General features: G+C 44.1%; 2 protein-coding genes across 12 annotated transcripts in view; both read right to left on the bottom strand.

Moving 5' to 3' along the window:
- Nucleotides 1-374, bottom strand: part of LOC111973259 (unconventional myosin-VI) — a 93,850-nt gene extending 93,476 nt beyond the window's left edge. For all 8 annotated transcript variants that reach the window (XM_024000557.2, XM_024000558.2, XM_024000559.2 and 5 more), the window contains exon 1: nucleotides 219-374. The gene's annotated coding sequence lies outside the window, so the exon portion shown is untranslated. The remainder of the gene's footprint in view (nucleotides 1-218) is intronic.
- Nucleotides 375-5,779: 5,405 nt separating this feature from the next.
- On the bottom strand, nucleotides 5,780-24,134 carry LOC111972785 (sentrin-specific protease 6). 4 transcript variants are annotated; one of them, XM_023999863.2, is made up of 24 exons: nucleotides 23,894-24,134; nucleotides 21,153-21,246; nucleotides 20,611-20,677; nucleotides 19,890-20,005; nucleotides 19,595-19,750; nucleotides 19,269-19,289; nucleotides 18,688-18,767; nucleotides 13,815-13,915; nucleotides 12,783-13,230; nucleotides 12,188-12,438; nucleotides 10,841-10,978; nucleotides 10,638-10,671; nucleotides 10,143-10,346; nucleotides 9,742-9,926; nucleotides 9,420-9,580; nucleotides 9,129-9,245; nucleotides 8,829-8,951; nucleotides 8,545-8,637; nucleotides 7,696-8,066; nucleotides 7,426-7,517; nucleotides 7,245-7,333; nucleotides 7,018-7,086; nucleotides 6,709-6,859; nucleotides 5,780-6,286 (listed from the first exon to the last, which is right to left on the bottom strand). In XM_023999863.2, the coding sequence occupies exons 1-24, from the start codon at nucleotides 23,919-23,921 to the stop codon at nucleotides 6,053-6,055; spliced, it is 3,423 nt and encodes a 1,140-aa protein (XP_023855631.1). In that variant the 5' UTR covers nucleotides 23,922-24,134; the 3' UTR covers nucleotides 5,780-6,052. The 4 variants fall into 4 exon arrangements, with proteins under 4 accessions (XP_023855631.1, XP_023855632.1, XP_023855633.1 ...); XM_023999864.2 differs by having other exon boundaries at nucleotides 10,143-10,331; XM_023999865.2 differs by lacking the exon at nucleotides 19,269-19,289.
- Nucleotides 24,135-25,942: the final 1,808 nt, after the last annotated feature.

Raw genomic sequence — 25,942 nt, 5'->3', positions numbered from 1 at the left:
AACACAATTCCACATTCCAAGATGCTGCGTTTACGGTTTTCGAAAGTAATGATACATTTGATGACAATCATCGCTTTCTGTGTTGACAGCCTCCATTGGCATCAATGTAGCCTGCTAACGTTAGCCAGCTACGGAAAACTACCACCATTTCCAAAGCTTTCAACAATTACATTGGATTCAGTTTGTGGAGGAAAAAGACAGTCGCGGACGTTACCTACCTCGTATGCGTTTCAACCTGTGCAGTCGGACATTTATTGTCTATAAAAAATGTAAAGTTTCCACGATAGACTGCCGGGTGCAGATCCAACCTCCGAGCTCTCCCAGAGCTCCCCTTCCTGCAGCAGCACCCTCCGACTCCCTCAGAAGTCCTGGTGTGTATTCATTACGGAAACCATTTACCGTTTAAGAACCAAACGGAAGCAAACAGAGCAAAACGAGAGTTTCTATTGGACAAATTCAAGTAGGTTCCGCCCATTTCGTTTCGTTTGCTTCCGTTTAAGAAACGTTTTGCAACAGAATAGGTGGAATGAATACACCCCAGAGAATTGCTTGTGACGTCATGAGCATCACAAGCAGTAGCATCCATTGACCATTGGGAGCGCTTAACACTAAGTGAGTGTCAGTTGTACACATTTAACATTCTTCACCGAGTATACCAAACATTAGTATCACCTTCCAAATATTGAGTTGCACCCCCACCTTTTGACCTCAGACCAGCCTCAATTCGTCGGTGCATGGACTCTACAAGGTGTCGAAAGCGTTCCACAGAGATGCTGACCCAACTCCAATGCTTCCCACAGTTGTGGCAAGTTGGCTGGATGTCCTTTGGGTGGTGAACCATTCTTGATAGACACAGAAAACTGTTAAGTGTAAAAAAAACAGCAGCCTTGCAGTTCTTGATACAAGAACTGCCAGTGTGCCTGGCACCTACTACCATACCCCATTCAAAGGCACTTAAATCTTTGGTCTTGCCCATTCAACCTCTGAATGGCACATATACACAATCCATGTCTCAAGGCTTAAAAATCTCCTCTCCTTCATCTATACTAATTGAAATGGATTTAACAAGTGACATCAATAAGGGATCATATCTTTTACCTGGTCAGTCTATGTCATCGAAAGAACAGGTGTTCTTAATGTTTTCTATATCCAGAGTATGTATCCCTTAATCTTTTTTAAACTGTCTATGCATCTACTGTTATGTGGCTCAATAGCCATAATTATTTCCAAGCAATTATGCTGGGTTGCTAAGAAAAAGGAAGACAGACAGCATTGCAGAAGTTTCCACACAACACCACAACTTGGGCATCATACATTTTTGAGTGACCTAGTAACATTAAACTGGTGAAGTTTTCCCCCCTAAAGAAGTCATCCAATACCAGATTGAAAGGTGATAGCTACATATCATTAGAGAATCACCTGAGAGGAGGCCAGGGCTACATCTGCTTCATGTTTCTCTACACACAGACAATGGGACAAAATGGTGCCTCAAGTGTACTCATATCACCTCACCGGTGGGTCCCAATAATGTCTCATGTCTCCTGAATTGTTTACTACCTCCCATAATTCTAAAAGCATTGGATTGGTGGAGGCATTGGCTAGTGGTAGGTTCCACCATGTTTCTTATTCTACTCATTTCCTTTAAAGGTACAGGGAAGTGAACAAGTGCACACTTCGGGAGGAAGGAGAGCCTACCAGATGAGCTAAATTACTTCTTTCCCCCCTTCGAGGCAAGTAACACTGAAACATGCATGAGAACACCAGCTGTTCCTTTAAACGGGTCAACATTCACAATGCCGCAGGGCCAGACGGATTACTAGGACTAGTACTCCGAGCATGCGCTCACCAACTGGCAAGTGTCTTCACTAACATTTTCAAACTCTCCCTGTCTGAGTCTGTAATACCAACATGTTTCAAGCAGACCACCATAGGCCCTGTGCCCAAGAACACTAAGGTAATCAGGCTAAATGACAACTGACCTGTAGCTCTCACGTCTGTAGCCATGAAGTGCTTTGAAAGGCTGGTCATGGCTCACATCAACACCATTATCCCAGAAACGCTAGACCCACTCCAATTTGCATACCGCCCCAACGGATTCACAGATTATGCCATCTCTATTGCACTCCACACTGCCCTTTCACACCTGGACAAAGGAACACTTATGTGATGCTATTCATCGACTACAGCTCAGCGTTCAACACCATAGTGCCCTCAAAGCTCATCACAAAGCTAAGGACCCTGGGACTAAACACCTCCCTCTGCAACTGGATCCTGGACTTCCTGACGGGCCACCCTCAGGTGGTGAGGGTAGGTAACAACACATTGGCCACGCTAATCCTTAACACGGGGGCCCCTCAGGGGTGCGTGCTCAGTCCCCTCCTGTACTCCCTGTTCACTCATGACTGCACGGCCAGGCACGACTCCAACACCATCATTAAGTTTGCCGATGACACAACAATGGTAGGCCTGATCACCAACAACGACGAGACAGCATATAGGGAGGAGGTCAGAAACCTGGCCGTGTGGTGCCAGGACAACAACCTCTCCCTCAACATGATCAAGAATAAGGAGGAAAAAAAGGAGCACCCGAGCACGCTCCCATTCTCATCGACAGGGCTATAGTGGATCAGGTCGAGCGCTTCAAGTTCCTTGGTGTCCACATCACCAACAAACTAACCAAGCATACCAAGACAGTTGTGAAGAGGGCAAAACAAAACCTTTTCCCTCAGGAGACTGAAAAGATTTGGTATGGGTCCTCAGATCCTCAAAAGGTTCTACAACTGCCTGGTATGGCAACTGCTCGGCCTCCGACCGCAAGGCACTAAAGGGTACATCACTGGGGCCAAGCTTCCTGCCATCCAGGACCACTATACCAGGCGGTGTCAGAGGAAGGCCCAAAAAACGGTCGAAGACTACCGCACGGCAAGCTGTACCAGAGCGCCAAGTCTAGATCCAAGAGGCTTCTAAACAGCTTCTACCCCCAAACCAATAAGAATCCTGAACATCTAAAACAAATGGCTACCCAGCTACTTGCATTCCCCCCCCCCCCCCCCTCCTTTACACTGCTGCTACTCTGTTATCTCTGCATAGTCACTTAATAACTCAACCTACCTCGCTAACCGCGTACCCCCTGGATATAGCCTCGCTATTGTTATTTTACTGCTGCTCTTTAATTATTTGTTACTTTATTTCTTTAGGTATTTTTCTTAAACTGCATTGTTGGTTCAGGGCTTGTAAGTAAGCATTTCACTGGAAGGTCTACACCTGTTGTATTTGGCACGTGACAAATAAAACTTGATTTTATATATTTGGGACATAAGATATGGAGGGGAAAGCACACATATATTACACTCCACACCTGGTGAGGTGAGCTAGTTCATTGGCCACCTTGCATGATGTACATAAGAAATGCAAATCCAGGTTGTGCTGGAGGAAATGTGGTTTTGTCTGTCTATTCACCATCCCTCTAGGGCCAGCCCTCATGAAAAACAAAGCTAGCTGTGCAAACAGCATTATGGCCTATACACCATGGAAACTATGGTGACTGGCAGAATAGGTCTGGATGCACTTGACATTTCAGAGGGACAATAGATACCGTCCGTCACATTGGAGAAGGCAGTGCGAGGATGCATTGATACTACTTAAGCTTCTAAAATATTTACACAACATTGTCTGTGACCATAACCGCAGTAAAGACTTAAAAGGCAGCTCCAGGTTATTCACTCCTTGTCTGCATCCCAAATATAGTGCACTACTTTTGACCAGAGTACCATGGGCCCTAGTCAAATGTAGTCCATTATATAGGTGCCCTGGTCGGAAGTGGTGCACTATAAAGGGAATAGGGTGCCATTTGGAAGGTAACATTGGTTTCTAAGGACATGTTGGGAGGGAGGGTCGGAATGAATGCAACGCTTCTCTGAACTCAAAATGCTACACACGGAGAGGAAAGCCTCGCGCTGCTATTTTAACATACTTGTTCTTCACATACAGTATATTTAAGATCATTGTGATAAAAAAAATTATTGTATCTACTTTTTTCAGTTAAGACAATAAATAAAGCCTATGAATATGCCGTTAACTGCCAAAATAAAGGAAACACTTGACTAAACGAGGGATACAAAGTATAGTGAAAGCAGGTGCTTCCACATAGGTGTGGTTCCCGAGTTCATTGTGCAATTAAAACATCCCATCATGCTTAGGGTCAAGTATAAAAATGCCAAGTTGCCCATTATTTTGGCTACCATGGCTAGAAGATATCTCATTGACTTTGTTTGTCTCAGTCATCAGGGCCCAGTTTTTTTTAAAGTTATTTATCTGGATTTCACCTATTGGATAGGATAAAATACATAGAATGAATAGACCTGACAAATCATTGACTTGAATGGGGACTCTTGTTCTATTCATTCCATTTAATACTATCCGATAGGGGAAATCCAGATAGATATCTTTTTAAAAATGGGATCAGATCTCCACCAAATTGAACACTTACGGGAGATTCTGGAGCGGATCAACGTCACCACAATCAACGAAACACCAAATTATGGAATTTCGCATGGAAGAATGCTGTTGCATCTCAGTTTCACACTTGTAGAATCTATGCCAAGGCGCATTAAAGCCATTCTGGGTACACTGGCGGCTCATGGTGGCTCAACGCCCTATTTAGACACTATGTTGGTGTTTCCTTTATTTTGGCAGTTACCTGTAAATTAAACTTTTTGAGCTAGGGTAATAAAAAATTACATATTTTGAGCAAAGGAAGATCAACTAACTGTATATCGCTGTATTAATGACAAGGCCCAATCATCCCTAGATAACGATGGATAATAGCAGTCATTTGTTCAAACAATAGAGGACAGACACATCTAGATGACCACCTTTTCATCCTATCAGCCCCGGGCGACCAGATGATGAAACCTGGCACAAATGCACTTCTACAACAGAGATATTGAATATGGGATGACATCTCATGGAATTACATGAATTCTATCACAGTAACTGTGTCCCAAATATTTTACTAAAGAAAAGGTGCACTCAACTCATGTTTTATGCAGAGGAAAACCAACAACAGGAGGGAAGAACGCTGACCAACAGTATGTTATAAAAACTAAGGCAAATGATGTGCTCTTGCGTCTGTTTAATGCTCAAGATCCATCCACTCACATAAAGAGACTTAAAAAAGTTCAATGCAGCCATTTTTATCTCAATATCAAATCATACTTGGGAAACAAGTAAGTACCTTACTGTGATTGTTTTCAATTAAAAATGGTCAAAAAGCAACAAATAGCTTCTTAGCAAAGATCAATTTCTCAGGCAAGAATTTAGCTAGGACTATCTGGGAGGGGTCCGAGTGGGGAGGGAAAAAACGGAAATCTAGCTGTGATGTCTTCATCCCATCAAACAGCTATTACAATAAAAGGGCATTATACAGTATTATCATACAGTATTATTCCAACCTCCTAGTGTGTAAAAATATATGAAACACAGGTTAATCATGTTTTTGACTGCACTGGGCCTTTAACAAGCACTTGTTAAGCAATTCATGAGAGGTACTGGGATTTTGAAAATGATAATTTCTTCCAGACCGGTATGGCTATAAATGACAAATAACAGCAAGTTCTCTACACAACTCAGTCAGATGCATAAAAAATATGATACAAGAGCGGAACAGTATATTCTGCACCCGAAAAAAAGAACATCTATGAAGAAAACAGATGTGGATGATGATCATCCACGTGTAGCGCGGCATCAAAAACAGTAAATCTCAAAGGCAGCAAAAACATCCAGCATATGTACATGTTTTATTCAATACAAATGTAAAATGTTTTGTTTTGTTGTAAATGGAAGGAATAGGACAGTTAGGAAATAATGGGGGGGGGGGGGGGGGGGGGGGTAATCCAGCAGCATGTAATCAGGCCTGGCCCTGGCAGCAGGAAGGCAGACGGACCGACCTCCAGGCTTGGCCAGGCAGCGGGAGCCCCACCCGATAGATAGGACCGTCATGTCAAAGTAAAAGAGAGTAGGTAGGTAGCCGTGTCAGACCAGACAATGCACCTCAGGGGCTGACGGGAAAGTTCTGAATCTGTATCTCTACACCTTCCTCTGTATCCTCTCCTCCCACCTCCTGTTCACCAGGAGAGCCTTTGGCTGAGCCCTGGCCTGCCTCCTTCTTCTGTTGGGATTGGATCTTTCGAATGAGCTCCTTGATCTCCTCGCGTTTAGTCTTCATCCGTTGCTGCAGGAACCATTCCGCCAGGTTCAAGGGGAGATGAAAGCTGGCAAGTGGACTCTGAATGGAGGGCAGAAAAACGTAATTATTATGGATTCACTCCTAAGCAATGTCCCATCTATTTTTGGAGTGTTGTAAGGTAGAAAATGAGCTTCAAAATCAAGAGTCTATAAAGGCCTGGTTTGGTGCGATTGCTTTAAAACAGTAGCTGGTATCCGTATTTGGAATTCACTTCTGGTTAGCAGAGTCGGCTATCAGTAGTTGTTACAGTAAATCAATTCGGTAAACATTGCCAATCTAAAAATACAACCAATAGAAAATGAAAATGGACCACGTCTCATTATATGGCCCCAGGTGTCTGTTATTTTATACACTGCACTGGTTGTATTTCTCGCCGTGCGGATCCTAAAAATCGCACCCTATTCCCGAAATAGTGCACTACTTTTGAACAGAGCCGCTTTGCCTTCAGCCTATGCTCTCACCTCGAAGAAGCTCTCCACATACTGCAGGATGTAGACTCCACAGTCGCTGAAGTTATCTTGCTGAGGCACACGCGGGTTGGAGCCCTTCATCTGATCCTTCCCAAAACTCCTCTGACTTCCTTTCCTCACCTCCCACTCCACCTCCAGGTACCTGCAGTTACACACGCAAATCACACAAACAAAAACACTACATTTAAATGGCTTGGGAAGGTTTGCTTTGGTGCGCCAATGCGTGTAATACTTAGATAACGTACAAATTAGGAAAACTAAATGTACAATATACAGAACAGTATGAAAGAATTGACTTACTCTCGTAATGTTTTAACTACTGAAGATCTGGAAGGGCCACGTAACGAGTCCATGATGAGAATGCAGGGCCTGAGAAAACAAACAAAAATCACTCAGCAAATGCTTAAACATTGTGATTCTGAGGTAAATATGAATGGACAATCACCTCAAATCACACTGGCCACAAAGGTGTCAGGAGAGCAATATCGCCATCTACTGGCACAAGTAGAACATCCTCTCCTACTCACTGTTTACAGGTGGTGGGTTTGGAGGTACACTCCGAGCTCTCAGGGGTAACCGGGTCCTCAGCAAGTGCACCATCCTCACTGCACTCATCCTAGACAAAAGGAAAAACAACAACGTGACACATAACATTCATTTAACTTCCTCAGAAATGTCACCAAACAGAGAAGCAAATTCCACCGTTACCTGGCAGGAGCTTTGATCATCAGAAAAGGTTTGGGTGTCATCACCATTGCCACCTCCTGATCCATAACACACACTGATTCTGTACGGACCATCTGCAAAACATAATTAAAAGGCCAGTGAATCACAGATTCATTTCCCGTCAGTTCCCACACAGCTTCCAAGAAATCGCAATCAAAGTTTATTTGCCATATGCGCAGGATACAACGTAGTGTATTGTACACAGTGCAATGAAATGCTACTTGCAAGTAGTGACATCTGCCTGTGCCTTACCTGTGTACTGTGGCTGGGCATTGACCTGTCCATTCACCCTAGCTCCAGAGGTCTTGGGAGGTTCTTGGCGCCCATTGGGACAGGTGGACACCCCCTTTGGCTGCTCGCTGTGAGAGTGTCTCCCCGAGGAGGCCTCAGTGGCACTGAGGGACAGCTTCTCTGAGGTGGCCACGGGTTCCTCTCTGTCTGGGGACAGAGGCTCAAAGTGGTCTGGCTCTGGAGACAGGGGCCGGCAGTGGTCAGGGGGGCTGCCCTGGGGGGCAGCCTGTGTCGGCCCTGGTGCTGACTCCGGGGCCTGGTATAGGGGGTTGGTCACAAACTGAGGGCCCTGAAGGCCTGGGAAGCAAATCACTGCTAAGTACCAGTGGGCTCTGAAACACATACAGCAATGGGTTTGGTTAAGAGAGACAGTTAGGTCTACCATCTTTGTCTATTATTTTGTATCAGTCTGTTCACCATCATTGCACTTGAGACAAGAAAACAGTCAATTCATTTCCATGTTGAAATTTGCATCTCAAATGGCAAGTAGCCTAGAGGTTAGAGTGTTGGGACAGTAACCGAAAGGTTGCTTGTTCGAATCCCGGCAAGGTGGAAAAATCAACCGTTCTGCCCGTGAGCAAGGCAGTTAACCCCCACAACAACTGCTCCCTGGGCACCGATGACAAAGGCGTTGATTAAGGCAGCCCCCCGCACCGCTCTGATCCATTTGGGTTGAATGCATTCAGTTGTGCAACTGACTAGGTATCCCCTTTCCCTTCCTTATATAGTCGGGCTCCACTCAAATATAGTGCACTACATAGGGAATAGGGTGTAATTTGGGCGCAGCCAGGGATATTGAGCAGCACTCACGACTCGTTAATGGGAACAAAGATGAAGTCCTTCTGGAACAGGTCTACATGTCGGGTCCACGTCTTCACCCGATTGTGCTTCCTCTTCTGGATCCTAGCAAACAAGAGACATGGTTTACTGAATTCTGTCTGAAATGTGTTGCCCTTGCCTGGTCCCACATCAGTTTGTGCCGTCTCGACAACTAAAACAATGTTTGCCGTGATAATGACCGAATGAGTTGGCAAAACAGCACAAATAGATCTGGGAGCTGTCGGGCCGCTCTCGGCAGAGGAGAGGAGACTCACGTTAGGTTCGTGGTGTCTGGGATGCTTCTCCTCTCTCTTTGGTTGAGCCTCTTGTAAAAGAAGGAGCTGAACACGTGACTCCTTTGTGAGTCTTCTTTTTTCAACTTCTCCAAAACTAAATATCTAAAAGGGAAGATGCACACATAGAAAAACTGTTAATCCACTCTCCTTGTAAGGTTGGCAAAATTCCCAGTGTACTACAAACGCCGGCACTTTGTGTTTCTATAGAATATCAAACCTAGAATGTGACTTCAAAAAACAACAATGGGAAATATACAACGGAACGCGAAAGCCACTAACTTTAAATAAAAGTCTATGATGACGTCGTTTAGGAACTCTCCATCGTTAAGGCAGTGGAGGTCTTCGTTAGTCACCGACATGCCCCCCTTGGCTGGAGGAGGTGGGTACACCATCAACCTACAACACAACCATCCAATTACCATTAGGAACAATCAATTTAGAATGATACTTAGGAGGACAGGGCACACCGAAGTGAAATGGTTTGCAACAGAAAACGAGTGTTAGCCCCTTCCCATTTCAGCCCATTTTCTTGAACATGACCCAGGTGTAGGAGATAGATAACCCTCGTACTTTACGATTGGTCCAGTAAAGGTGGGTTGGAGCTCAGCCATGTCATCGTCTTCATCATCGAAGAACGTGCTGGTCTGCTGCCGTGTGGCCATGCGTGTCCGCACTGTTGGTGGCGGTGTGTTGTTGGCATTACCGCCATTGTTGTCGTTATTATTCTTTACCTACAAGAAAGTGATGCAGCCAAAATATCATGGTCAAGGGATTGTTTAAGAGAGACTGTTGAAAACCTGAAGCCAAGGAAAGGCAACACCGGCAACACATACTTTGTTTGCTAGTCTCAAAAGGCTCCAAGATGCTAATCTTCCACGGAGAGAAAGCCCACCTTTTCTTTTGTTGCTTTGTTGTAGTTGACCAATCTGATATTAGCTTCATCAAACGGCAGTTTAGTGGGGAACTCGTTCAGTTTGTTGGCTCGGCCGATCTCCTGTAGAATCTCCTCTAGAATCATCTGCTCGTGCATCGACAGCCCGTTCTCAAAGATCAGCACGATGTACTTCTCGTCAGAGTCTGGGGTGAGTAGGGAGAGCAATAAGACTTGACATTTTGTTGTCCGTGAGGTCACAGACTTGATTTAGCAAAAACATGTCATAGAAAGTCTTCTCCAAAACAGAGGGACAACGTTGACGAGTTTTGTAAACAAAAAACATATTCATCCAACTATTTTACAGACTACTGATGTTGCAACTGGCAAGGGTGCTTCACTTTTCGATTGGCATTTCTCACCGTTGCTGGCACAGTCGTACCACAGGCCTCCCTTGTCGCGGGTCATCTTGAGCTGGGTGCGAAGCCGCAGACATTCCTCTTGGGTGGTCTGGAAGAAGAGCACGGGTAGCTTCCTCACGCTGCACCACTCACAGCTGATAAGCCCAGACGCTTGCAGACGCACCTTCTCCAGAGAATCCACTTCAGGGCCTGGGATACAAAGCACTAGAACATCACATACTGTTAGGTTTGCTAAACTTCAGTAATGTTTCCACAATTCCCAGGTTGTCCAGAAACCCTGGTTGGAAGATTTCCTGAAACAGGAGGGAATAAGCAGGAAATTCGGAATCCTCCAACTACGATTTCTAGAAAACATGGGAATTTTGGGAAATGTATTGGAATTATGCCACCCTTCATACTGTAAAAGAGTGTGTGTATAATGCATCTACAACATTTTGTCATTGGAGAGCAGAGGGAAAAAATGCGTAAGACATTTTATGTTCTTATGTCTCTCACCTTCAGTTTCAAGTTGAATGTAATCGCCCGTAAACTGAAAGACAAAGAGATGGTTGAATGACACATTATGTCAGTTAGACAATTAGTATAAATAACTTCAGCTTTGACCCTATTGCTATAGGCTATTGTTTTTGGCAAGATTTTTGATAAGCGCGACAGTGTCTGTACAGAGAGAGAACAGAGTACAGGAGCGGAGTACTTACAATGACAGGTTTGGTCACCATCCTGCGAAGAGTCCCTACTCTCACGCTCCTACAGTCCAGGATGATGCTGTCCAGCTTGTAGGGGGAGGTCTTCTGTTTTTTCCTGGGTGTAGAGTCGTCGGGTATTTGGTTTCCAAACTGAAAAACACACGGTCAGCCTCGAAATCTGCCGCCTCGTATCATTCATTCCTCTTAGGGACCAATCATGTACAGTACTCGTCTTGCCAACAATATCGGATTCTTCCTCAACTGATCATTTAGATTCAGCTGCATAATTAGTTTGAAAGCTAAATGTCAGGAGCGGTATGTTTCTCAAAGGAAAACGATCCTGAACACACAAAAAGTAAATTAGGAGACATAATCGTGAGTTGTTTTTGGCCATTGGGAGTGGGACTATCTTAGTGAATAAAGAAACACAGAGTAATATAACTTGCTGCCAAGCAAAACAACCCACAATGTTACCTTGAGAGAGCAGATCAGGAACATTGAGTTCTCAAGGACATTCTGACGGACAGGGTCAATAAATCCAGACTGAAATGTTCCAAAACAGCTCACTATCAGACTGGCTCACTATAGCTAGGCCTGTGTACTAAATGTGGCTGACCTTTGAGAAGAGAACTGCGGAAACATCCTTGAGGGATCAACAACATTTCATTACGTATCCACACAAGTGCCATCCTATACACAGAGGCTGGTGCAGCACATATACACTACCACAACATGGGTACAAATCCCAGCCCCCGACACTACTCATTTCATGCTATCCCAGTCTGAATAAAACAAAAAAAATCATTTTAAATATATAGAGAGTATACCAAATATTAGGAACACCTTCCTAATATTGACTTGTCTACCCCTCCAGCCCTAAGAAGAGCCTGAATTCGTCAGGGCATGGACTCTACAAGGTGTCGAAAGCGTTCCACATGGATCCTTGCACATGTTGACTCTAACAGTTGTGTCAAGTTGGCAGCTGGATGTCCTTTGGGTGGTGGACCATTCTTGATACACACAGGAAATTGTTGAGCGTGAAAAACCCAGCAGCGTTGCAGTTCTTGACACAAACCGGTGCGCCTGGCACCTACTACCATACCGCGTTCAAAAGGCACTTTAATCTTTTGTCTTGCCCATTCACCCTCTGAATGGCACACATACACAATCCATTTCTCAAGGCATAGAAATCCTTCTTCAACCTTTCTACTCCCCTTCATATACACAGATTGAAGTGGATTTAACAAGTGACATCAATAAGTGATCACAACTTTCACCTGGATTCACCTGTGTCACGGAAAGAGCAAGTGTCCTTAATGGTTTGTACACTCAGTGTATTTCAAAGAAGCGGACACACACCTGATCTTTCATGCGGTTCCTTTTGGGTAGTGAGATTCTGCTGTCGACGTCGGAGAAGAAATCAGAGGTGATCTCCTCCTGCTCCTCTCCTGCGCTACTCTTCACTGCCGCCTCTACCCTGCCTCCGGAGGGCGCTGGCGAGGAGTGGGCCGAGTCAGCGGGCAGCGGGGAGACGCTGTCCAGCCTGTTGACGCTACCAGTGCTGCCGTCGTCTGCTTCATCCTCCTCATCATCGTCACTGGACAGCACGACTGGAACACACATTACAGACATGTCATGACTGAGAATGAGTCACTCGCTCCACCATAGTTGAATGTATTATTTCAAGAAGAGCAGGAGATTTAGATTTTGAAAAGTGGCATTCGTTTGCAAACAAATGTGACCTTGTGTGAGAGAGGTAAGATGTACAGACAGGTGCTAGTGGTTTTGAGGTGTGTGGTTTACTAGCAAGAACATTCTGTACTGCCAATTTAAATGAAAACTTCCTGCACTACCTTACACAATGCAAAGCCCTGAGGTAAACCCTGACAATAACCACTGTAGGGAGATGCGAGAAGTGAGTACTTAGCAGGTTGGGATGGATCAGTAGACTTACTGGGGTCGTTGATCTTGTGTAGCTTGGCGGCCGCCGTCCTCCTGCCTTTGTTGGCGGAGACTTTCCCGGCGCAGCAGCTCCCCACTAGCCCAGCCCCCACGGGTCTCCCGTTGTGTGGCAGTAGCAGGCCGGCCCGGGTGGTAATGCGTACCGGGATGGGCGGGTTCATCCCAGAGTCCACGCGCAGCGGCGGCGCCCTCAAGGTCGAGGCCGAACCGTAGAAGTTGTTCTTCCTCAGCTGTAGATTGTTGGCTCCTGGGGAGGGGTGCTGGTTGGTATGGGGGTGGGGTCGGATGGGGGGTCTGGGCGTGGGGGACGTAGGCTGGGCTGCAGGGGGGTGGTGGAGGTGGGGGGCCTCCAACGCCAAGGGGTTCCCGCAGTGTTCACACATGGTGCTGTTTTCACTGGATTTGCTACACTTCCCGCACACTACGTTTGGATGTAGGGCCTGCAGAAAAGACGAGAGACAATTTCATTTCAGCCGCAGATACATTCACATTCAAATACTTTGATTTTCTTCTCAACACTATCTGTCAGGGGTATCGTCTTAAAACCTGTCTGCCCTTTTGGGTTGAAATGGTCCACTGAAGTGGAACTGTTACACATGCTTCTTTCTAGTCAGGTATTTATTCATCTCTGGCTCTAGGCCCAACACTAAAGGTATGACTCAGACAGGAAGGAGCAGGCTGGATGGTTTGATAGTTGACTAGCAAGGCCTGAGAGAAAGGCCCAGAGGGGAGTAGCTCCCACTCCAGCCCAGCAGGTTCAGAGTCCTCTCATATGGAAAGGCTGCATGGTAAACACTAAACAGTCAAATCTAGATGACCACAGAGACATGCACTTACTAAGCAGGCACAGGTCCTTTTCCACCTTCAGGGCCTATACATAAAGCATCTCAAGAGTAGGAGTGCTGACTTAGGATCAGCCTCCCCCATCCATATTAACATATCCATTATAATGTAAAAGCAAAAACTGATCCTAGATCAGCACTCCTACTCCGAGATGACAAAGTGTATAAGCAACTGCTCTTACCTCCTCGGTCTGAACCTGCAAGGGAAAGCTACAACAGCCCTCCGCCGAGGCTCTCCGACTGTGCTGCTGGACACGCCGTTTGATGCTCGAGTTGTCGTTGGCTAAAAAGGAAACAAAAGATAACACGGAAAGGAAAAATATGACTTATCTGTCATATACAGTGTGCAGTAACAACTGGTTAAGAACCAGCCTCATCTTCAACACAAACACAAATTGCCAGAGTGGAAAAAATTGCCCTTGGGGAAAAGTTTCACATGGGTGCAGTGTTCCAATGTTCCAAGGTCACCTTGCTGCACCACATGTGATCATCATCACTCCCATAATATTTCACTGTGCAGGAGTTGGCTGGCTGGGCACAGTGTGCTTTATTAGCCTGACTGCCTGTGTGTGCTGCTTTCCTCCCCATGCTCATTTGTGACCGCCAGGCTCTCTCTCTCCTTCCTCTCAGAGGAGCTTTGCAGGCGGAGTAATCTGCGAGGCCTGCCTCAATCCCCCTCTGGCAGACACAGGCAGGAGGCTCAGCACAGATCTGCTGCCCCGCAGACCCTACAGCCTTCACTGCCAGAGACTGAGGCTGCAAAGCCACATCCAGACACCCTCTACCACCTAGTACCAAGTCCCACATTACATCACATTACATACACTAGCATTTACCCACGCCATCTTAGTACAGTACACTTTGTCCACATATAAAACCATGCTGGGTGATTCCATGTCAGGATGGTTTGGGCATCTCAGATTGTTCTAGCAATTCTCACACAGAAACTTGACATGCTTTTTAAATTTGTATCACAAACATTTTGTAGAGAAAATCATGTTGGCTGCATGAATTGTCCACCAGAGCTGTTGCCAGAGAATTGAACATTCTTTTCTCTACTATATGCCACCTCCACGTCATTTTATAGAATTTGGCAGTACGTCCAACCAGCCGCACAACGTATAACCACGCCACCCCAGGACCTCAACATCAGTCTTCACCTGCGGGATCCTCTGAGACCAGCCACCCAGACAGCTGATGAATCTGTGGGTTTGCACAACCCGAAGAATTTCTGAACAAACTGCCAGAAACCATCTCATGGGAGCTGATCTGCGTGCTCGTCGTCCTCACCAGTGTCTTGACCGGACCGCAGTTTGACATCGTAGCCGACTTCAGTGGGCAAATGCTCACCTTCGATTGCCACTGGCACGCTGCAGAAGTGTGCTCTTCACGGATTCAGCCTGGTTTCAACTGTACCGGATGGCATCATGTGGGCGAGCGGTTTTCTAAATGTCAATGTTGTGAACAGAGTGCCTCACGGTGGCGGTTGGGTTATGATATGGGCAGGCATAAGCTACAGACAACAAACACAACTGCATTTTATCAATGGCAATTTGAATGCACAGAGATAACGTGACGAGATCCTGAGGCCCAATGTCGTGCCATTCATCCGCTGCCATCCCCTCATGTTTCAGCTTGATAATGCACGGCCCCATATAGCAAGGATCTGTACACAATTCCTAGTAGACATGTCACCCATTGAGCATGTTTGAAATGCTCTGGATTGACGTTTACGACAGCGTGTTCCAGTTCCCGCCAATATCAATGCTGATACAGGAAAGGGCCTTCCCCAAACTGTTGCCACAAAGTTGGAAGCACAGAATCGTCTAGAATGTCATTGTACATTGTAGCGTTAAGATCTCTCTTAGGGAGCTAACACAACCCATGAAAAACAGCCCCAGACCATTACGCCTCCTCCACCAAACTTTACAGTTGGCACTATGCAGTCGGGCAGGTAGCGAATCTCCTGGCATCCACCAAACCCAGATTCGTCCGTCGGACTGCCAGATGGTGAAGAGTGATTCATCACTCCAGAGAATGCATTTCCACTGCTCCAGAGTCCAATGATGGCGAGCTTTACACCACTCCAGCTGACACTTGGCATTGCGCATGGTGATCTTAGGCTTGTGTGCAGCTGCTCGGCCATGGAAACCCATTTCACGAAGCTCCCGACTAAAAGTTACTGTGCGGACGTTGCTTGAAGAGGCAGTTTGAAACTCAGTAGTGAGTGTTGCAACCGATGAAAGACATTTTTTACGCGCTGCGCCCATCAGCACTCGGTGGTCCCGTTCTGTGAGCTTGTGTGGCCTACCACTATGCGGCTGAGGCGTTATTGCTCCTTGCCGTTTCCTCTTCACAATAATAGCACTTACAGTCGACCGAGGCAGCTCTAGCAGGGCAGAAATGTTACGAAATTACTTGTTGGAAAGGTGGCATCCTATAACGGTACCACGTTGAAAGTCACTGAGCTCTTCATTAAGGCCATTCTACTGCCAATGTTTGTCTATGGAGATTGCATGGTTGTGTACTCGATTTTATTATCTTATCAGCAATGGGTGGGGCTGAAATAGTAAAAATCCACTCACTTGAAGGGGTGTTTACATACTTTTGTATATACAGTGCATTCGGAAAGTATTGCGACCCCTTGACTTTTCCCCCAAAAAAATCCGTTACAGCCTTGTTCTAAAAATGGATTCAATAAATAAAAAAATCCTTATCTACACACAATACCCCATAATGACAAAGCAAAAACTGGTTTTTAGAACGTTTTGCTCATTCATTAAAAATAAAAACCAGAAATACTTAATTTACATAAGTATTCAGAGCCTTTCCTATGAGACTCGAAATTGAGATCAAGTGCATCCTGTTCCATTGATCATCCTTCAGATGTTTCTACAACTTGATCGGAGTCCACCTGTGGTGAATTCAATTGATTGGAAATGATTTAGAAAAGGCACACATCTTGTCTATATAAGGTCGACACAATTATAAGTGCATGTCAGAGCAAAAACCAAGCCACGAGGTTGAAGCAATTGTCCGTAGAGCTCCAAGACAGGATTGTGTCGAGACACAGATCTGGCGAAGGGTACAAAAAAATGTCTGCAACATTGAAGGTCCCCAAGAACACAGTGGCCTCCATCATTCGTAAATGGAAAAGTTTGGAACCACCAAGACTCTTCCTAGAGCTGGCTGCTCTGCCAAACTAAGAAACCGGGGGAGAAGGGCCTTAGTCAGGGAAGTGACCAAATAAATTAAAAATCGGCCGATTAATCGGCACCGGCTTTTTTTGGGTCCTCCAATAATCGGTATCGGCGTTGAAAAATCATAATCGGTCGACCTCTAATTGCCTATTTCTCTCATGTTCTATTGGTTATCGGTTATCAACTTTCTTTCATTGTCCAGTAGCCAAATGCACATTCGCACGTAGCCTACTGCCTTGTGCACATTGCTGCACAAAAAAAGTTACATTATAGTTTAGCAACATTTTAAGCTAAATGTTCTGATATGTTGCAGATTCATTGCTTCAACTTTTTTTGTTTGTTAATGTAGCCTAGGCTTACTGGTTATATGAATTTGGGTTCTATCGTCCCATAGCCTATTTGGGCTATTTGTTTCTCGACAAGCTGACCAATAGAATAGGTAGACTTTTCTACAAATGGGGGATAGTAGATTGGCATAGGCTCATATGCGGCATGTCTTCAAGGCTAGGGGAAGCTAAGCCTTCCCTTAGTAAACTATATTAAATTGGCAAAATTATATAGCCTAATTAGCCTACTCCTGTCGATACATAAATAAATACCATACTTCAAAATAGGTTACTAAAGCAAGATTTGACCACAGAGGATCATTAGCTTCTCCTAGCCGTAAAAAAAAGACACCTTGTGGATTTTTTTAAAATCGCATTGCCTACAGTCGGGAGGAAAGGCAACCCGCGCAATTTTGGCAGCGTGCACTGCAAATACCAAATAAATGATTGTTGAGTTGTGACTGTCAGTGAAAAGTACAGACGCCCAGCAAGGCATATCACAAAATTTCTACATTCAATCACAAGAAAACATAGCTATTGCTTTCCAAACTATTGCTGTAAAGAGATGACAATGAAAAGACTAAACTGCCTTTTAGTTGAGCAAACAACAGGCCTATAGCCTATCATATTGCAACCAGCGGAGAGCAACAGCCATATCCCTGGTGCACACTGCACATATTCACACTATCATTGTTGGGTCAGTGCCACTTAAAAGTTTGTTTTTGGACAATAATTACCTCCTCCAGTTTAGATGGACGTCATATTCTAGTTGTGTATCCCCTTCTCATAGGCCTATCATATGGACAAGAAATGCTTTGATTGTTTGTCAGTGTTAGAGTAGGCTACCCTGTAATTTGTTTTATTTAACAAGATTCTGCTAATGTCTCCAGTCATATAAAGTGCAGTAGAATCGCAAGAATTGTGTTTCACTTGCAAAGAAAGAAGGAACGTAACCGATATGGCCTATAGCCCAGGCCTCTACGCTATACGCGCTCAGCCATGCATTGAACTGTCTTTTTTTGCGAACAGTGATCGAGTTATATTATTACCCTAAATTTTGACTATCCAATCTACTCATCACATTACGATCTTACATAAATCTGCAAATGCGATGATGCATGGAATGCTTTATTATAAAAGGTGCATTTTTACGGCAAAATGTTTTTCTCCAAACTTTAAACTCGCGTGCCGCCTATACTAGGCTAGAGATTTTGCTACTCGTTACTCATTTTGTTGTCTGAGGAAAATGTAAACGTGGACAGTTCTTCTGACATCCTCAAGGACACGTCATTGCATCCTCGACTTGCATATTCTGGGAAGACTATTTACCATAATCTAAAATGTGACTTCTGTCATTCTGAGAACGGTGATTGGACACCCTAATCAGGTTATGCACCCACTGCACATGGGTCCGGTACATTACTCAAATGTCCGGTAAATTTAAATGCTGCCGGTCAAATGTCCGGGGCCACATTTTCATAACGGAAACCCTGAAATACAGTGAATGTAAGGGCACAGTGTCGTCTTACCTGGGTTCTCTGGACAGGTGAGAATGATGCTCTCTACTTCTACTGGTTGGATCTGCTGCTGGGTGGTGCTGTACTCTTTTCTGCGGGAAAAATGGCACAGTTTGGTCAGAAGCACAGCCATATATCTATATATGTCTAAATCTATGGCTCTGGTCAGAAGCACAGCCATTTAAAACAAATACTTTTTTTGTCAACAGCCATAAATGAGGTAAACAACTCAAATCCGCAGTGGATCATTGGAGATAAGCAAAATATGCAATATGAAGTGTAGGAGCGCAAATGAAGCTATTTCACAATGGAGTAAGGCTATGATGAAACACATGACATGGGATATTCCATGCAAACAGACTTCAGTCAGTGCCCTACAGATCCAGACCAAAGGTGGGTGGATGCAGGTTGAGCAGGGTATTAAGTTAGCTAAAAAGTACAAACGCACATCGGCACAGGCACTACTGCTTTGACTACAGCATGACATGAAATGCAAAGTCAGAACAGGACAAAGAGAGCAGACCATTCAGCTCACTACGAGTGGTTGCAGCACAAAGCATGGCTGAGAAAATCCTCTGGGTTCAATGTCTTACCTTTCCTTTAAGTCAAGGTTGCTTAAGAAAGGAAAATGGAGAGAGTAAGTCTCGTCTAGCAATACAATCAAGTCTAACACAATAATTGTGATGATCCATGATTAAATGGGCTGCACCTCCAACTTGATGGTAATTAGCCAAACGGATTTGATCAAACCCTTCCATAAAAAGGGAGAGTAACATGTTCTCTCTTCGATCGACTAGAGATCCAGCCCTACCTGGCAACTTGGGAGAAATCAAGCGTTCTGACATACAAAACCACTGAGTCGCTTTCGATGCTTTGTTTTGCAGTACGACTAGAGTGTGACTTCCGTGAGGGCTCATACCTTTGGACAGGTTTCCTCATCGCAGCAGGAACATGGTGGGTGTGCTGAAAGTGTCTCCCCTGTAGAACGACCCCTTGAGGCGGTGTTGGGCTGCCGATTAAATAGTCTGTTCTGTTCGGCATTGGCGACGTCGTTGCTACCGAGTATGGAATTTCACTAGAGAGGAAAGCAGAGAAACAACATCCGCCGGGTTTCACCGAACACAGGTCGAATTTGTTCATTATGATATTTGCCATTGTCATCAAAACGTTCCAACTTGGACAGGAGAGATACTAGCAACAATGATGTGCCATACCTTAGCCTCTTGCCAGTTCCTAGTTTGTTTAGAGCCCTTATGTGATTATTTGTATTTGGCCTGTTTTCATATGTTTTCAGGGGATCCGCAGAAGAGAAGTGCCTAAGAGCGGGGGACTGGTGGAGAGAGAGACAACAAAGAAGAGAATTAACAAAGAGGATCTGATTACATAAAGTATGTTGCAGTGCATTTCGGCTGAGAGCATACAGTATATGACTGAGTGATGCTGCATTAAACACTGATAAAGTCACGGCAAAAACAGCACTGAGCTGATGTTCTTGTTCACTGTTCAGTTGAGACAAGAGAAACAGGTTTTGAATATTTAGTAATAATACCCCTAAATAATATCACATTCACAACAAATTTCACCGGATTAAATGTTCTGTGTATTCTAACAGTGCAGTTAGCATCAAAATGTCACAACATTTACTTTTCACCAGCAGCAGCACAGAACATTTTTGCTGGTACAAAGCTGGAGTCCTCTGGATGCCTTTGCCATACAAGATTTGACAGAGCGAGAGAGAAAGAAAAAGAAAGGAGAGAAAGAAAGAAAGAATAAAGACATATAAAAAGGGAGAGAGATGAGACAGAACGGCAGAGGGCACCAACAGGACAGAGCAGAAAGCCTGTAGCCTGCTGCGAGCAACAATGCCATAGATGTGAGTAACGCGGTGGGGTGCACGATAAGGCTTTCCTTCGTGAGGGAGGTAGCCTACAGTACCTTCTGCCCCTCTGTGGAGGAGTGCTGCTGTCCATCCATCTCCTTCGTGGTCACCACCGATGTGCAACTTAGGAGAAAATAAGAGAAAAAGGGGTGGAAGAGCGTGGTTAGATAATGCCTTGGTTTTATGTCCACTTAGACCAAACCATCGGACAAACATATTGGGTAGTTCCTTAAGTTACTGGACTACATCAATTATTGAATTACAATGTCATATGATGTCATATGTAACCGCATGATTCTGTGATACATGTAGTTTTACAGTAACATCACTGTCAGTTTGTATCCCTGGTGTAAAACACTTCTACAGTCTACACACTTCTATTACAACACAGACTCTGCATGCAGACAGTGCGTGTGCATGTGGCCATATCTGTATATTAAGCTGGTGGCAGGCAGGCTCTCAGGTGGGAATACTAATAAACAGAACAGAAAGAATCGTGGGGTCTGTCAGTCTGGTGGATACGGCGGGTGGCAGGGTGAAATTGATGCAATGCAGCGATGCCGAGTGCTGAAATGAGGTCCGGAGGAGAAATGCTTACTCATGTCTCCTCTCCTCTTCACTGCCTTCAGAAAGAGAAAAGCTCCAGTTCTGCTTGTACCCTCCATCTCGCCTGGCCTCTGATCTATCCAGAGCTTGAATATAATAAACCACAACTTGCATGAGTTCAGTTATACGACGGGAAAATGAGGGCATCAGTTGAAATGAGCATGTGTACTTCTAGGAGTTGCACTAATCATTTCAACACTGCTTGTATTAGCACCATATGCATCATTCAAATCATCAAAGAGAACTTCGATTCATGAGTAATCCTCAAACTAGATTATGAATCTGATGTTAAGATGAAGCCAAATAGCCTCAACCTAAAGTCAAGTCAACAAAGAAATAACTGAATAGCCCTTCTATGTTCTTTGATGAATAAAGCTTAAATCATGTCTGCGATAAAACTGTAAGCAGAGGAGACACATCGGCAGCTGACAACAGAGCAGGTGTTTGCCAAGGAGCTACTCCCCCTCTCTGTGGATGACAAGACTCATTTCCTATGGTGACTCTCATCATAAATGTGTAACAGGCTTAGAGGCGTAGCACCATGCTGCTCGAAAATGAGACACGGTGGAGTCGTAATATCTCACGACAATCACAATAGCTGGTTTAGAGACGGCAAAAACGGGTTTTGGATGGCGGTATTTCACAAAAAGTTATTTGCATGATGCTTTGAGTAGGTGTGTTTTGTGCAATCACATAACTGTAGGCCTCTCCATATCAATGTCTGAGGATAGACATTTCACCGCTGTAGGAAACCATTTCAAGGAAGCACTTAAAATGTTTTCCAATAAATACTATGTGGCACAGCAGCAGTGAAGCTGGGGATGTGGCAGTTAGCCAAAGGGTCTATATTTTGATGTCAAAAACTCTGTCACTAAGTGTTTAGGCTAACAGTTAGAATGTATTTATACCGGATCTTAGTACACCAACTGTAGCCTAGATAATTAGGTAATGGCTTGACCACTGAGCTCGTTCCATTTTCACCCGACTAGCTATGATTTGATTTCCTAACACTGTAGGCTATCCTTACAGTGTTATGAAATCAAGGCTTCCACCCTACACGTGTTAGCCCACCTTCATAACACCATCAGCAGTCTAAATGAATGAGGCTGGTCAGTCATAGATAGGCACAGCAGTTGAAGGATTGCTTTGAGTCTGGCTCGGTGGATCAAACCCATGGCTCAATGACACAGTCACTGCAGCTTTGTTCCCTTCTCAACACTGTGGGCACTGTTGCCAGACAGACTGCCGCAAGACAGCCCAAACCAGTCTATGCTAGGTACAGCAAGATATTTCCCACTTAGCTGACCCACTGTAGGCACTTACAGTTATTTATAATGGAAGAAGATTGTCATGTGTTTTTAGAGTTTTCTAGAATTACATTTAGGCTCCCTTTAGAATCTGTCAGATTAATGTCTCAATGTACTGACCCCTCTCCCAGGATGTGGTCTATAAAGCTAGTCATTTAGTATAGAAATAACTAATAAACAAAGTTATTCCAGGAGTTGCCTTTATCAATATGCCTTTGGGTTGCATACTGTCCTCTTTAACTACTTCCTTGCTCCACAGTCTGTGGCACAGGCAATGAAATACTTAGGCCTATTACTTAATTGGTCATGACTACGAGTCTTAACAGCAAAATATATTGAAAGTGTTCGTCTTGTTAAGAGTTATGTGCAGATGATATACCGTAGCTATACCTATAGCCTAAACTCCCCCACCCCCAACACACTGAATTTGGAGACACCACATTCCACACTGGCATGGTGCTTACAGAAGTGTTCCCTTCCTTGTTTTTGAGCAAGTTAGCACTTTGATATAAGAATGCATATTATAAAGTTGCTCATTTATTTGCTGGCTATTTACATGAACACCATCAGACTAGCTACTTTGTTATGCGCTGTCTGAAATGGAAACTGACAACCCTTCTCTGAGTTTTAAGACCTTGAAAAGCAGAAATAATGTATTGTTTATAACTAACGTTAGCTTGATTGCTAACCAACAAATAACGTTAGGTTGATCCACTGTTAAATATTTTCAAATGAAAAACAAAAGGACATGTAAAAGTATAGCTGACATGAAGGCCTGTCAACAATTATGTCTAGGTAGCTAACGTTAGCCAGCTAGGCCTTGTTGTCTGACTGTTCAATCTTGACCATTATCTACAGTACATTCAGTACCTACGTCCACAAGTAAGTTACAACTTTACCCCATGGCGCAGCAAGCTATAATTTATGTAAACAAATTACTCCTGTAAAATACTGCGCAAACTTATGTCAGTAAAACCGTGTCCCATTTCCTACGACATTTGAGGCTAGCTAGCTTAGCTAGTAGGTAGTCAGATAGCTTCTGGCTAGCTAGTCAGACATACACGGGCAAGTTAGCTAGCTAGCTTAGTAGCTAGCATAACTATAGACGGCGTTCAGTAAAGCAACGTGACTCTGATAATTCCATTTTAATCGTATTAGGTCTTTTTGGTTCTGAAATGTCCATTCGCGGTGAACAATGTAGCTACAGATGTAAGTTATGTGAATAAATGTAGCTAGCTAGTTCTGGAAGGAATAGCTAACTTTAGCTCGCTAGCTAGTTGCTAGTGCTCTCCGAACAGGCTTGAAACCAAATTTGAGGCACGCGCGCTGGATCCGATGTCTCATTTAGAGACCTGGGAATACGATCGCTAACAAACATTGCCGCCTTGCCTTTACAATTAGCTAGGTAAAATAAGTCTCACTTTACCTTCAAAAAAGCTTATGTTGTGTGCCATGTTTATTCCATGTTCTCTTCCTCTTTCAGATGGTGTTTGCTGCTCACCAGCGACCCAATCTCGCAGAGGGCTCGCGAGTTGGCTTTTGTGGTTCTACGCACAACGCAGAATGTGTCGATTACTTTTTCAGCCAACAAACAGTTAGTTGCCAAATGTACCGTAATGGTCTCAGAATAATTGTGCTAGCTCTACACACATTGTGCCCATTCGATTGTTACAAAGTACCTAGCTAGTTGTAAATGGGGCAACATTGTTTGGTAGCTAGAAAAGCCCAACGTTATTGATTTGCCTATTACTCAGAGGTGCTAGGTAAAACATTATCAAAATAATACACGTGGGTCTACTTCGGCACCTCTGCTGCTGTTGCCTCATTGTAGTATTATTCGGCCTGTGAAGGTAAGGGCTGGCTAAACAACTGCAAGTAAGTTGAACCATGGTTACAGTCATCTACCATGATAAGCCTGTGACTAATTATTCCTTGAAAATAAGTGCTTATGTGCTAAGTGACAAAATATGTGATGTATTGACGAAGACAAGAAAAAGCTATCTTCCCATCCCACCCTACTATTCAGCAGTGTTCGCATAACTGATTTCATTCAGAAATACCACATCCCTAAATTCCCATTCCCAAACCACAGTGAACTGCTAGGTGGCGACAACTCTCTAGGAGAAGCTGAACCATCCCCGAGTACAACAAACACCCTCTCATGTCACATAGCCGACTCACTTCTCAGTGCTGTATTGTTGCTCTGAATGAAATCATTATACCCCAGAATAAATGAGCTGCTGTACAAATATATGTAATAACTTTCCATTTCATTCAAAAAAAGTATGCATTTATCTTAAATAATCAGATACAAATCTGTCAAATGTGTGGTGTGTAGTGGCATGCCCTGAAATGCCTCCTGATTGTTGTAATTGGATGCAGCCATTTCTCCAATGCATAGGCCTACTACATCACATACTCCCACTGTAAAGGCCCAAGGTCAAGTAGCCTATTCATTGTCTCCACCGAAACTCCATTATGGTAAAGCCAGTGGCATGAAAATATAATTAAATATTCATAGCCTAACAGCCTGTACCATTGACGTGTGATATTAACTGAAAGGGTCCTATGTTCCCCATAATGCAAAACAGATGAGGGCTTTCATACATAAGGCTAAATAGACCAATGTAAAGGGGGGTGGGGTCTCCTTATTTAATGCACAAATCTCAGCTAATGTGTTATTACTGAAGCTCCACTACTACTAACTGATGATTAATGATTTCCTGAAACAAATTGTGTGTGTTGCAAAATCTAACTCCACTGCTCTAGCCAGCTCCCCACAAGCTAGACATTACACATATCGGAAACATTATGTTACATTATGTTGCAGCGCAATAGGATATTATTTTGTTTGGCACATTATGGCGCGCTAATGACATTAGCATGAAATCGCTCACCAGAAAAACTGCAAAACAGATGTTGCCTCATTTATATTTTGCAATAAAGAGGACAGAGATCTAGCCTTAATGAAAGTCGCAAAACATCTGTTTCCAGACACCTAGAACGAACCGTGTAAATGTGTAAATAATTTGATACATTTTCCTTTGCCAAACGTGACACGCTACAGATGCTGAACCCATCTCTTGTGAAGATAGATATATGTAATCTACAGAGGGCAAAATATCATTATGAACCTCTGGATACCCATGGGGGAAAAAACTCATATCTAAAACAAGTGTTGAACCTCATCCAAATACGTAGGATTCAATACAGTGTATCCAATGTTGCTTTGATTTTACTTGCCAATAAAAAAATGACATGGACCTTGATTTTACAAGCACATTTAAACACCTCCCCAAAATAGGTCTGGGTTGCTATGTGACAGAGAGCTGCCTTGCTGCCTATTTGCTCATCCTGCCTTACCATGGATGAGTCTGTTGAGGGCCGTATCAAATTCTACACTTAGCATTTCTCACAATGGAACACACCAATGTCTCTATTAGCTAGATTGAATGACAGAGCTGGATTCAATGCA

This window comes from Salvelinus sp. IW2-2015, linkage group LG14, assembly GCF_002910315.2.
Source record: "Salvelinus sp. IW2-2015 linkage group LG14, ASM291031v2, whole genome shotgun sequence".
Taxonomy (NCBI): domain Eukaryota; kingdom Metazoa; phylum Chordata; class Actinopteri; order Salmoniformes; family Salmonidae; genus Salvelinus; species Salvelinus sp. IW2-2015.
The sequence above is the reverse complement of the archived record's forward strand: the minus strand, read 5'-3'. Positions and strand labels throughout refer to the sequence as shown.